At 48.0% G+C, this 12678-nt stretch overlaps 1 protein-coding gene across 8 annotated transcripts in view; it reads right to left on the minus strand.

The window, feature by feature from the left end:
- LHPP (phospholysine phosphohistidine inorganic pyrophosphate phosphatase) overlaps nt 1-12678 on the minus strand; it is a 148281-nt gene that overhangs the window by 111529 nt on the left and 24074 nt on the right. For all 8 annotated transcript variants that reach the window (XM_057734962.1, XM_057734959.1, XM_057734965.1 and 5 more), the window contains exons 4-5: nt 8088-8151; nt 7036-7128 (exon numbers count right to left, since the gene is read on the minus strand). In XM_057734962.1, coding sequence (XP_057590945.1) covers nt 7036-7128; nt 8088-8151 — 157 coding nt within the window. The remainder of the gene's footprint in view (nt 1-7035; nt 7129-8087; nt 8152-12678) is intronic.

Consider the following 12678-nt stretch of genomic DNA (forward strand, 5'->3'; position numbering starts at 1 on the left):
TCAACCTGAGCCCCAAAAGGGCCTCGGCTCCTCTTCGGGGTGTGGGGAGGGCGGTTTCTCATCCAGAATGTAAAAGATACTGACTGAAAATAACTGGAAAACACCAAACAAACAAAAGGGGTGTGGAGGAGGGGGATTAACTCTGCAAGGTCGACTCTGCAAAGACAACCAACGACAACGTCCTACTACTCAGTTCCCCTGGCCTTATCTTCCAGGCAGTGACTGTTGTTTTGTTGGCTTGGGGGAGGCGTGGGGCTTGGGGGTTGTTGGAGACGGTTGTGATCGCAGTGCTTACATAATTCTAAACACTGATTTTTTAACTCAGATTACAACAGTAGCCTTTCTCCCACTCTATAACAAATGATCTTAAGAATTTACTCTCTCAAATTCACCTTATAAGTGGGATACCAATATATCCATAGTTGTTTATAGAATATATCCACAGTTATTTAAGAAATGGAAAGATAAGCCGTAATATTTTATAAAAATGACTACAGGAGGACTTCCTAGGTGGCGCAGTGGGTAAGAATCCGCCTGCCAATGCAGGGGACACGGGTTCGATCCCTGCCCCAGGAAGATCCCACATGCTGCAGAGCAACTAAGCCCGCGCGCCACAATCATTGAGCTTGTGCTCTACAGCCCGTGAGCCACAACTATTGAGCCCATGTGCTGCAACTACTGAAGCCTATGCGCCTAGAGCCCGTGCTCTGCAACAAGAGAGGCTACTGCAATGAGAAGCCCGTGCACCACAACGAAGAGTAGCCCCCGCTCGCCGCAAATAGAGAAAGTCCGTGTGCAGTAAACGAAGACCCAACACAGCCAATAAAATAAATTAGTTAAAAAAAAAAATCAATACCTTAAAAAAAAAAAAGGCTACAGGGACTTCCCTGGCAGTCCAGTGGTTAGGACTCTGTGCTTTCATTGCTGTGGCCCAGGTTCAGTCTCGTCAGGGAACTACAATCCCCACATGCGGCACAGCTCATCCAAAAAAAAAAAAAAAAAAAATGAAGAGAGAGAAAGACAAGTGGGAAGACAGCAGAAGGAAAAGGACAGAAGCTAGACTTCCTTGAGTGCATCTTGTTTCGTGGATTTGATTACGGAACCACATGAATTTTTACATAACTATAAAACAAACAAACATTGAAAAACCAATTCCTTAAAAACTGGAAGTCAAGTGAGTTCAAGGAGGGTCCTACTGGTGACACACCTACCCAGTGGAATAACAATGTCTTTAAAAAATAGTATTTTGGCTGTAAATCTCTAGAGGGATATGCTCTAAGCGAAAAAAAAAAAAAAAAGAACCGTCAAAAAAAGAAATCTTAAACAGCACCAGTGATCAGCCTTAGCATATTCAGGAATCAGCAGTCACGGTGATGCTCTGTCTCCCAGTCCAGTCACGGCAATCACAACCCTGTCCCAGACTTGGTGGCACTGGTAGAACTGGTGGTGGCACCCACTCTTTTGTGTTTGGCTTCTCTCACACAGGATAATGTTTTCGAGATTCAAGACTCGTGTGTATCGTGGGCTAAGAGAAGTGATTATGTTGGTGTTCTTGCGAGCCAGGATTTCTGACATAGAAACAAGGAAATGCAGATGTAAGATGGGTGATCAAGTAAAAACCCACAGGCCTAGATCTGAATCAGAAGTTTCAGCATGGACTCATGATGCACTTCATCTTTAAAGATATGTATTTTTTCAGCCCTTGTGGATGAAGGCTTGGAAATGATAACCAACTCAGTAACAATAAGAACAGTTAATATCCCGATTATGGTCTCTAAATACTATTTTCCACTAAAGGTAAGCATGGCTCCTTGGAAGGATGGCAGATTCCAGGCCTAGGGCAGGAAGCGTGCAAGGCAGTTGGGACCATCCTGTCATAACAGGGAGTAAAGCACCTCAGAGACCTCTGGGGTCAGGACAACGGGACTCAGAGGACAGCTTGAAGAGGCTCCCATGGGTCAAAGATGCAATACCTAGAACACGAATAACTGCAGTAGGGTGGAACACATCAAACACGCTTTCATCTATTCATTTGCAGTGATATATGCAGCTTTAAATCTCCAAGGTATTGGGAGGGTGTTAGAGAATCAATCATTTTGAAAACTAATAAATAATAGGAAAGAAAGAGCATTTATCTGGAGTTTCTTATATGAACTGTGTTTCAGGGGAACACAGAGTTGGTGAGGAGTTTTCCCGTACAGACGTAATCCGGAGAAGGAATGACAGAATTCAAACATCACCATTCTCCAGCCCTTAATGAATGAATGGGGTTACGCACCAGTCACTGATGGCTGCTAACACCACAGGGGACACCTGGACGTTCTGCACCTCCTGATGGAGGACACAACACCGCCCATAGCAGTCATCAAAAAACTGAAACAGGGACTTTCCTGGTGGCACAGGGGTTAAGAATCCACCTGCCAAAGCAGGGGACATGGGTTTGAGCCCTGATCCGGGAAGATCCCACACGCCGCAGAGCAAGTAAGCCCATGCGCCACAACTATTGAGCCTGTACTCTAGAGCCTGTGAGCCACAACTATTGAGCCCATGTGCCACAACTACTGAAGCTCACACACCTAGAGCCTGTGCTCCGCAACAAGAGAAGCCACCGCAGTGAGAAGCCCGCGTACCACAATGATGAGTAGCCCCCACCCGCCGCAACTAGAGAAAGCCCGTGTGCAGCAACGAAGACCCAACGCAGCCAATAAATTAATTAACTAATTAATTAAAAACAAACTGAAACAGACCCTGACTAAGCTTATAGATCTAATGGTCAATATACAGGAAACAGGGGAGAAGAGGGGCACAAGAGACAGGACCCCACCGAGGCGCAGTCAACAAATCCGGACTGTGGAAAACGCTACAGGACAAACAACCCAGCTTCTTCTTCATAATGTTGCAAGGAGTACAAATGCGAGACGGGAGGACAGGTAGGTTAGAAAGCACTTAAGAATCACACTGTCCAACCGCAGTGCAAGGACCTCACTTGAATCCTGATTCAAACAAACTGCAAGCGACGTAAACACTTGTAAGACAATCAGGGAAATGTGAATAATGGATGATATCTGATGACACTAAGGAACTACTGTTAGTATTACTTAGATGTGATAATGGCATTATCTATTTTTGAAAAAAGATTTCCTATCATTTGAGACATTTAGAAACATTTACAGATGAAGTGATACAATTTCTGGGAGATGATTCAAAATAATCCAGAGAAGAGGAGCAGGTGGGGGTACAGATTAAACAAGGGGCTATTAATTCTGAAAGGGGTCCCATAGGACAGTTTTAGCAACAAAATAACAATAGGAATGGATTGTGACTCATGGAATAAAACAAATATCCTTAAGTCCGTGTTGGAATAAATAAAAAGTAAACGGGCAAAAAGAGGAAAGCTCTCTCTTACAGTAAATTCTAATTAATAAGTACAGAAGGAACCATGGAAATAGAAACTCGCCATTTGACAAGCATCATGGTAACAACTGTTGTAGGTGAGAGTTGTCCTTGGATGCTGAAATTAGGAGGGGAAAAGAATGTGGGGGGGGTGTATTTACATAGTGTCAAAGTACTTCCCCATAAGATACTTATTAGCCACAAAGCAACAACAGAAACTCTGCAGTGGAGAACCAGGAACCTCCGACTGGCATCCAAGTGACCACCACCACCTGCACGTGCCTCCTGATGGGACACATCAGAGGGCACAGCACTGTGTCTGTAAAACGTATAACCAGAATTAAATATGCCAGAAATGTATAACCTAAAATTACATCATGAGGAAACATCAGGGACATTCTACGAAAAAAACTGGCCAGTCCTCTTCAAAACTGTCACAGTCCTGAAAGACAGAGACAGAGTGAGGAACTGCTCAGAGTAAAGGGCGCTAGGGGCCGTGACCCCAAATGCAACATGTCCAAAAACAGAGGGTCCCCGGGCTAGTCAACATCTGCATCAAGGCTGATTTCCTGATTTTATCATTGCTCTGTGATTGTCACGTAAGGTGTTAGGTTTTGGGGAAGCTGGGGTAAGGGCATGTAGAAATTCTCTGTACTATTTTTGCAACCTCTTTGTATGTGGGAAACCGCTTGAGAATGAACAGTTAAAAACAATTTTTTAAAGTGCTTATTAGTGGATAATTACTGAAGCTCAGTGATGGGTACCTGGGGGTTCATTACGTTATCCTCTCAATTTGCAGATATTTGAGACGTTCCATGATAAACAGTTTTTAAAGAGGGTTTTAAAAGACAAAATGACCTTATTTGGATTCAATTCAAAAAAACCTACATAAAAGACATTTCTGAGATAGCCAGGAAAGCTTAAATATGGACTGGTATTACATAATACTAAGGAATTACTATTGATTTTGTTAGGTTAGGGTCTTTGTTTTTTTTAGGTAAGGTTTTTTCAATGTGATAAAATAACACAAAATTTACCAGTGTAACCATTGTGAAGTGTGCAAATCAGTGGCATTAAGTACTTTCACAGTATTGTGCACCCATCACCACCACCTAGTTTCAGACATTTCTATCAACCCAAAAGGAGACCTCATACCCACAGGCAGTCACTGCCATTCCCCCCCCCTCCCCCCCGCAACCACTAAGCTATAAAAATAGATTCTGGTGTCTCTATGGACCTGCCGATTCTGGACATTTCACATACATGTTAAATATATAAAAAGTGGCCTTTTATGACTGGCTTCTTTCACTTAGCGTAATGTTCTCAAAGTCCATCCACATCGCAGGATTTATCAGTATTTCATTCTTTTAACAGCTGAAATACTCCATGCTGACAGCAGACCGCATTTTGATCACCCCTTCATTTGTTGATGAACATTTGCATTATTTCCACCTTTTGGCTACTGTGAATAGTGCTGCTATGAAAATTCATGCATAAGTTTTTGTCTGAACACCTGTTTTCAGCTCTTTTGGATATACACCTAGGAGCGGAATTGCTGGATCATAGGATAATTCTACATGTAACTTATCGCGGGACTGTTTTCCATATTGGCTGTTTTTCACAGTGGGTGCTCCATTTTACATTCTTACCAGTTTCCTACGTGAGGGTTCCAAATTCTCCACACCCCTGCCAATGCTTATTTTCCTTTTTCCTTTTAAAATTATCATGGCCATCCAAGTGGGTGTAAGGTGGGATCTCACTGCGGTTTTGATTTGCGTTTCCTGAGTAAGTCATGATGCTGAACATCTTTTTGTGTTTTTTTCACCACTGTTAGGTGTCTTAAAGCATTGTCAAAAATGCATTAATCATGGTCAAAAACAACTATCTTTTTTGAAAGGCATATTATAATTTGAAAGGATATGATAATAAGCATGGGATTTGCTCGAAAATACAATAGCAAAAAAAAATTAATTTTTAAAAAGAAAAAATGGGATAGAAGAAGGGAATGTGACAAAATCTTTTAATTGTTGAATTGGGGTGATGGATATATGAGGAGAATCACTGTATTATTCTCTCTGCTTCTGTGTGTATTTGAAATTTGTCACAATAAAACAAATTTTAAAAATTGTCACTATGAAACAAAGTCGTGAAAACCAAGTTGTTTACTCCCGTAGTCTTCACTCATTGAAAACACAAGTCTCAGGCTTCCTAGGTGGCGCAGTGGTTGAGAATCCGCCTGCCAATGAGGAGGACACGGGTTCAATCCCTGCTCCAGGAAGATCCCACATGCCATGGAGCAGCTAAGCCCATGCGCCAAAAAAAAAAAGAAAACACAAGTCTCTCCTTCTCTACCAGCCTCACAGGGCATTTCCCAGGTGTTTCCTGAGGACCCCGAGACCTGTGTTTTCTGACATCTATGGATCTCAGGGGAGGTTTGGGCACAGAGGTTCCAGACTTCTGTGGCTGCGTGCTCTCTGCATGCTCTCTTTCTCTAAGCATCGTGAGAGATCAGCACTCTAGAATGGAACACGTGTGGGGGATTCGGGTCCAACCATAGGGAGCAGCGCAGTGACGCTGGGAGCACCAGCCTCGCCACAGGATGCTGGCACCGTCCCCTGGTGCCAAGTCCGAAACAGAAGGCAGGACAGCCCCGGCTGCTGGCAGACACGTGCCCACTGTTTCCTCAATAATGCTGTCAGGAACCCACCAGCCCGAGGGGACCAAATCACTTTACCTGGGAAGGGGAGGTGGGAGGGTGCGCGCTAGGGGCACTAAAGTCATAACTGCTTTTTTTCCCTTTAAGATGTATGTTTGGGACTTCCTAGGTGGCACAGTGGTTAAGAATCCACCTGCCAATGCAGGGGACACAGGTTTGAGCCTTGCTCTGGGAAGATCCCACATGCCGCGGAGCAACTAAGCCTGTGTGCCACAACTATTGAGCCTGCGCTTTAGAGTCCGTGAGCCATAACTACTGAGCCCATGTGCCACAACTATTGAAGCCCACATGCCTAGAGCCCGTGGTCTGCAACAAGAGAGGCTACCACAATGAGGAGCCCGTGCACCACAATGAACAGTAGCCCCCGTTGGCTGCAACTAGAGAAAGCCCATGTGCAGCAATGAAGACCCAACATAGCCAAATAATTAAATACATACATACATACATACATAAATTTATTTTTTAAAAAAATGTATGTTCAGAAGGCAACCTGTCTGAAAAATAGTTATAATGTAAAGGTGGCCAGATGCATGATCTTATTCCTACATATTGTTCTCATCTTGCTGTATACTGTCTTTCCATGAAATATTTTTAATACACTGATAGGACTTGTCAATTCTTATTCTTCCAGAGAAGAAGCAAAAGTCGCTTAGAAAAAGCCACCAGCACTTCTCTTTCTCACTCTTATACTGATACTAATTAAACAGGTTGAAAACATTCAGTGGTCCCCCTTTGCTGTCTTTTTCCCTCTTTCCAGTCAGATCAGCTCTCTTGGGGGGTGAGGGGGGAATCCCAACTTGGCTGCCTGAGCCCTCAAACCCATCTCAGGCTCCACAGCTGCCCCCGGGGGGGGCGGGGGGGGGCAGGCACTGGGCCTCCCCCCGACAGCTGCCTCCACACACACACTTGGTGAGGAGCCGGCCTACCTGGTGGGCTTCCACTCCCGTCTCGTGCAGAGCAGACTTGAAAAACTCAGGGGAAGGCTTCCCCACCACCTCAGCTTCAATACCACAGGCATACTGGGAAAGAGAGAAGGATGTGGCATGGGTTGGGGACCAAGGACAGGTGAACATCCAAACTGCAGTGAAATCCTCCCTCTGGAGAATCAAGGAAAGATGCCCCAAATGTGCACCCACGGGTCGGGGGCCTCCAAGGGGCAAGACACGTGGGCCGAGGCACACCTCGTAGGCAAGAGTATCTCCACTCCACATCGGGCTGCCCGGGATGCTGGGGACAACCACCACCGGGCACCCTGCCACCTGCCGTAGTGCCGGACCTCCGCAGGAGGTGGTCCACAGCAGGACAGTGCTCCCACCTGCGTTCTTGCTTCTCCTCCCTTCCCTTCTCCCCGGCCCCCAGCTCTATCACAGGCCCTCCAGGGGAAAAGGTCCAGGCTCCCCTCCACCCATCCGTCCATCCCTCCCACCCGAGCGCAGGTCGGCAGGAGCCAAGGTAGCAGTGAGGATGGATCGTGACATGAGCCGGCCTGGGCCAGGGCCCCGGGCGGCGGCAGCTGACTGGCCCTAGGTCAGAGTGGGAGCCCCATCTGGGCACAGCCTTGGAAACTGGAGGAGGGAACTGGGAAAGAGTCCAGTTAGGACACATCGGGCTTGAGGTGCTGCAGATAAGCAGGGCCAGGAGTGGGGCAGGTTCACACAGACCCAGAAGCCAAGAACCCGGGAGAAGAGCGGCAGAGAACATGCTGGGAGGGCCAGCGGGGCCAGCGGCGGGCGGGGCGGGGTGTAGGAGGAGAGGGAGTGACTGGGGAGCAGAGTGATGACCAGGCAGCCAAGACCAAGCTCCAGAGGAGGGGTGAGCCACGCTTGAAACCTCACATAGCGGGGTGGGGGGGGTTGGTGACTCTGAAAACATAGAAGGCACTCAGAACACTGAGCACACCCTCTTCTCCAGAAAGACCAGAAACATCCCAGACAGCCCTGAGACGTGAAGAGGGCTCGGGCAGACCCAGGGCAGGTACCTCAAGTGCCTTCACGTAGGGACCAACGTCCAGCATCAGGCCAGAGGTCTCCTTGTAGTAGCGTCTAGAAAAGAGCAGAAGGGGACAAGGTGAGCTGAGCCCAGGGGGCTGGGAAGTGCCAAGAGAAACTGCCCTGTCCTGGTTCTGCCAGCCCAGGAGAGCTGAGTCACTGGCCAGGATCAGTCCAGATGCCACGCTGAGCACGACCGACGCAGGTCAGCACCGCCGAGCCCAGTGGTGGCCACCATGCCCGGGGCGGGGGGGGGGAGATGGTGGGTCAGTGGCTCTCAGTCAGAACGGCCCCCTGCTGCCAGCCTCACGAGGACCCCAGGGGCAGCTGGATCCACTGCTAACAGAGAGACAAGTGACCTGTGTACTGGGAAAGGACAGCCGGTCCACCGAGCATGTGGTCAACCCCTAATTGCTAATAATTAACCCCTAATTGCCGCCCGAAGAAAACTCCATTAGTTCCACAGCACCCGGCCACATCTCCTAGTAGCCGGAGGCCAGGACAGGTGCCAGGTCTCATGGACGCCTGATGCTTTCATGAGAAGACGAGTATTTGTTCCCCGTCTCACTGGGGCCCAGACGGCTTGGCTCCCAGCAGGGCCTCCCAAGACGGTCTCCCGACTTCCCTCCTGTGAGCGCTGCGCTGAGGCCCAGCTGCCACTGCCTGGCCACCCCAGGCCACACACCGACCCCTCGGGACACACGGTGACCAAGCCCAGTTCTCTCTGGGCAAAGCCATTTGACTATAAAGTGAGGATAAGGTAGCTGACTCTGCGCTGCTCTGAAGACAGGGTTCACAGAAACCCAGGACTGTTTAAAAGTTTTGAGACCCATCACGTCAGTTACCCTTCTCCCTCCCCACGACCTTTAAATCTGGGAGATGTTGAATAACATGTATGTGACCTAAACATCCACAGACAGATGAATGGATAAAGAAGAGGTGATATATTTATACACACACACACACACACACACACACACACACAGAGGAATATTACTCAGCCATAAAAAAGAATGAAATAATGCCATTTGCAGCAACATGGATGGACCTACAGATTATCATACTAAGTGCAGTCAGTTGGACAGAGACAAACATCATAGGATACCACTCATATGCGGAATCTAAAACAACAATACAAATAAACAACACGTATGTGGAAAAGCAAAGAGAGGATTAGTGAAGCATGCTGACTTCAGGGTTCAAACCCTCTTTCCACTTCTTTTTAACTGTGGGACTTTAGGTTGCTTAAGCAGTTTCCTAATCTATAAAACGGGCAAAAAGAAACTCCAGCACCTACCCTCATGGGTTGCTGTGAGGCTTGAACAAAATAATGCAGGCAAAGTGCTTGGCAAGTGGAAACTGCTCCAAAAATGTTAGAGAATATTGTTACTGATCACCCAGACTGAGATGGGTAACAAGATATGAGCTGGGGAAGAAAGAATGAACACAGGTCTTCCCAATTTGTGGGGGCTGAAGCCTGTTCTGTGCCTACTGGAAATGACAGGACTGAGCTCCCGGGAGCTGCCCCAGGGCTGTGCCCTTCCTCCAGCTCTGCGGCGCCCAGGGACTCTGCCTGTCCCTCTCTGCCCCATCTGAGGCCTCCAAGGCTGCAGGAGCCTCGCCGCCCGCAGCGTTCACCTGGCACTCAGGTGGGACCAGGGCTCTCCAGCTCTGCATTCTCCACTGCCCGCCTTGGAAGCTTCCGTCTGGATGCAGGCTGGGCTGCAGGGCTGCAGCCAAACCCTTGGCCAGGTGGACGAGAGCCTGGAGCCCGACTGTTGAAGCCGTGGGAGCATCTCCCATCACGACAGGACTCCATCTCCGAGTGAACCCCGGGCCTCTCGGCTGGGGTCCGAGGCTCTGCGCTCTAGGGGCCGTGCCTTGAGGACGTGGCCCGGCTGGGACACAGCACACATGCAGGAAGGTGCCTGGCAGCCAAGGGAGGACCACCACTGGGCCTGCCAACGCTCCCCTTTCTAAAGGGTGGCCCCAAAACACAGGCTTAGAGGCTCCTAATTGCATTTGTCTTAAATCTGGAATCCAGACCTTTATTCTGGATTTATACAGCCTCAAAAACAGTGTTTCCTTTTATTTTTCCCATTTCCACATTCAACTACTTTGGTATGACGATTTCCTCAGCTAGGTCCAGACTTTGAAGGAACAGCCAAGTAAAAGCAAAATTTGCCCAAGAAGCAGAGGGAGATGCCGAGTGCTGGGTCATGGGCTCGCTGGAGGGGTGGGCGGCATCCGTTAACTCAGTCCCCCAAACGTTTCAGATGCAGCTGCTCCACACCCTTTGTGGGGCACACTCAGACCCAGGCTGCTTCCCAGGGACTCCTGGTCTCGGGGGGCAGCAGACAAGTCCACAGACAAATATAAAAGGGCAGGACATGGTGACAAGCAGAACCCCATGCTCCGCACACACTAATCGAGGAGGGCCGGACACACTGGGGAGAGGGAGGCAGGGAGGCAGCCGGGAGAAGGAAACATCAGAGCTGAGGCCTGAAGGTCAAGCGGGAGGAATGGAAGAGTCCAGGCCCAAAGCCTCTCAGACTCGGCACCCTGTGGAGGACCCCAAGGGCCAGATGCTGCTCTGGGCGCACAGGGGTCTGTCAGGCGCTCAGGGAGCCACCCCCTCATCCCCTCGCCTTCCATGAGATGCCCGCTGTGGGAGGGGCCAGACTGGGAGGGAGGGGGCTGGGGAGGGCCACCCCGAGGACTGGGCATGTTGAAATGAGCCAGGCACGGAGGGCAGAGCTGAGAAAAGAATGCGGCCAGCGCAGGAGAGGCTTACCCAGGCGCCAAGGAAAAAGTTATAAAACAAGGCCGCTCTGTTGCAACAGACACAGCTCTGTTTGGAGCTGAGGATTCTAGGGGCCTCTGGCCCAGCTCAGCCTCAGCTCCAAGCCGGCTGTTGGAGGCTAGAGCTGGGGGCACCTCCCCTTGGAAAGGCCGCCCAAGGACACCCACGCAGCACCGCTTCTGCCCGTCTCATACTCCCCCAAAATCTTTTTTCCAGAGGGACAGATACCTGCACTTTCTTAAGTTTAAATTTAGTCCCAGTGGGAAGAAAAAACTGAACAAGCTGCTGAAAATTCTCAATGAAAACCTTGTCTTTGCTACACTGACTTTTACAACCTAAAGACAAAACTGACTTCCATAAATCAAAATTAGAAACCTTGATATTTCTTTTTTAACTAAATCTGGTCTTGTTTTTATAGTGCCCAGAATGTGTCTTTTTTTCTTATTCATCCAGGAAAACAAAAAGGCATCTTGAAGACCATCTGTAAGCTGAAAACATTTTTAGAGATACAGTAAATACTAGTACCTAGGTTAATTTTTTTTTCTTATAAAGGCCCACATTATTCCCAAAACACAAGCAATCTGATGTATTTCTTTTGTTACTGGCATAATAAAAGCAACAGCAGGTCTGGCGAGAACCTGAGTGTTCCAGCCACAAAGGAGAAACCGTGGATTCTGGAAAAACAGGAAAAAGCCAGAGAGAAGCAGTCAGATAGATTTTATGCTTTATTCTTCTGCCCTTCCGATTATTCAGCACAGCCTCCCTTCAAAATGACCACTTGACCTTTCCCACAAGAGCCATTAACCTTCCATAGTCTGTCGCGTAAACAGCTTAATTTTCTGACGGCGGCATGACAGAAGAAATTACAAAGGCAATTCCCACTTTCGGTCCAAACAGATGCCAAATGTAAATCACTCCGTTTCCAGGAGGAGGACATTCTGCCCCAGTGCCTCCGCCACCCTGACTCCTTGAGGGCACCACGTGGCCCCATTCTGGTGGAGGACAGCCCCTTAGCATCGGTGACTCCCACTTGGATGTGACAGCAGTTCTTCATGAGTCCTTGCGCTGTCCCGAGAAGCTCTGACCTAGGCTTGGGAGCTGTCAGTTCTTTTCCCTGATTTTTGAGCACGCAACCCATAGCTCAAGTCAGAGCCCCCAGCAGCTAGAGACTCCACTAATTGCTTATTTGGAAAACGAACCCTTGCCTACTATTGAATTTGTTGCAGAATTACAAAGCTAAAAGAAACTGATCCCACATTTCTTTTCTTTTTCAACGACTACCTATTTTGACTACTACCCATAATCTGGAATAATAACTTTCAATCATTAGAGACAATTTTAAAGAAAAAAAGATTTTTTTTTTAATTTTAAAGAAAAAAGTTTTAACATAAATGAGTTATAACAGAGCTTCTTAACTGTGTTGTTCTCTAGTGAGGGTTGGTAACTTTAGGGACACCTACAGGACCAAGTCAGGAGCATAAAAGGGTTAAGCAGACCAGGTTCTGCGGTTTGCAGTGACCTAAACTGCAGAAGGTAAGGCCAGGAAGGGACTGTAACAGTTAATTTTATGTCAACTTGGCTGGGCCAAGCTGCCCAGATGTTTGGTTTAACAGTATTCTGGGTGCTTCTGTGAAGATGTTTCTTGGATGAGATTAACATTTAAATCAGTGGACTTTGAGTAAAGCAGACTGCCTAAGTAAAGCAGACTGCCCTCTATAATGTGGTATGCCTCGTCCAATCAGCCAAAGGCCCAACCAGAACAAAGTCTAACCTCTCCA

This window comes from Hippopotamus amphibius, chromosome 5, assembly GCF_030028045.1.
Source record: "Hippopotamus amphibius kiboko isolate mHipAmp2 chromosome 5, mHipAmp2.hap2, whole genome shotgun sequence".
Taxonomy (NCBI): Eukaryota; Metazoa; Chordata; class Mammalia; order Artiodactyla; family Hippopotamidae; genus Hippopotamus; species Hippopotamus amphibius.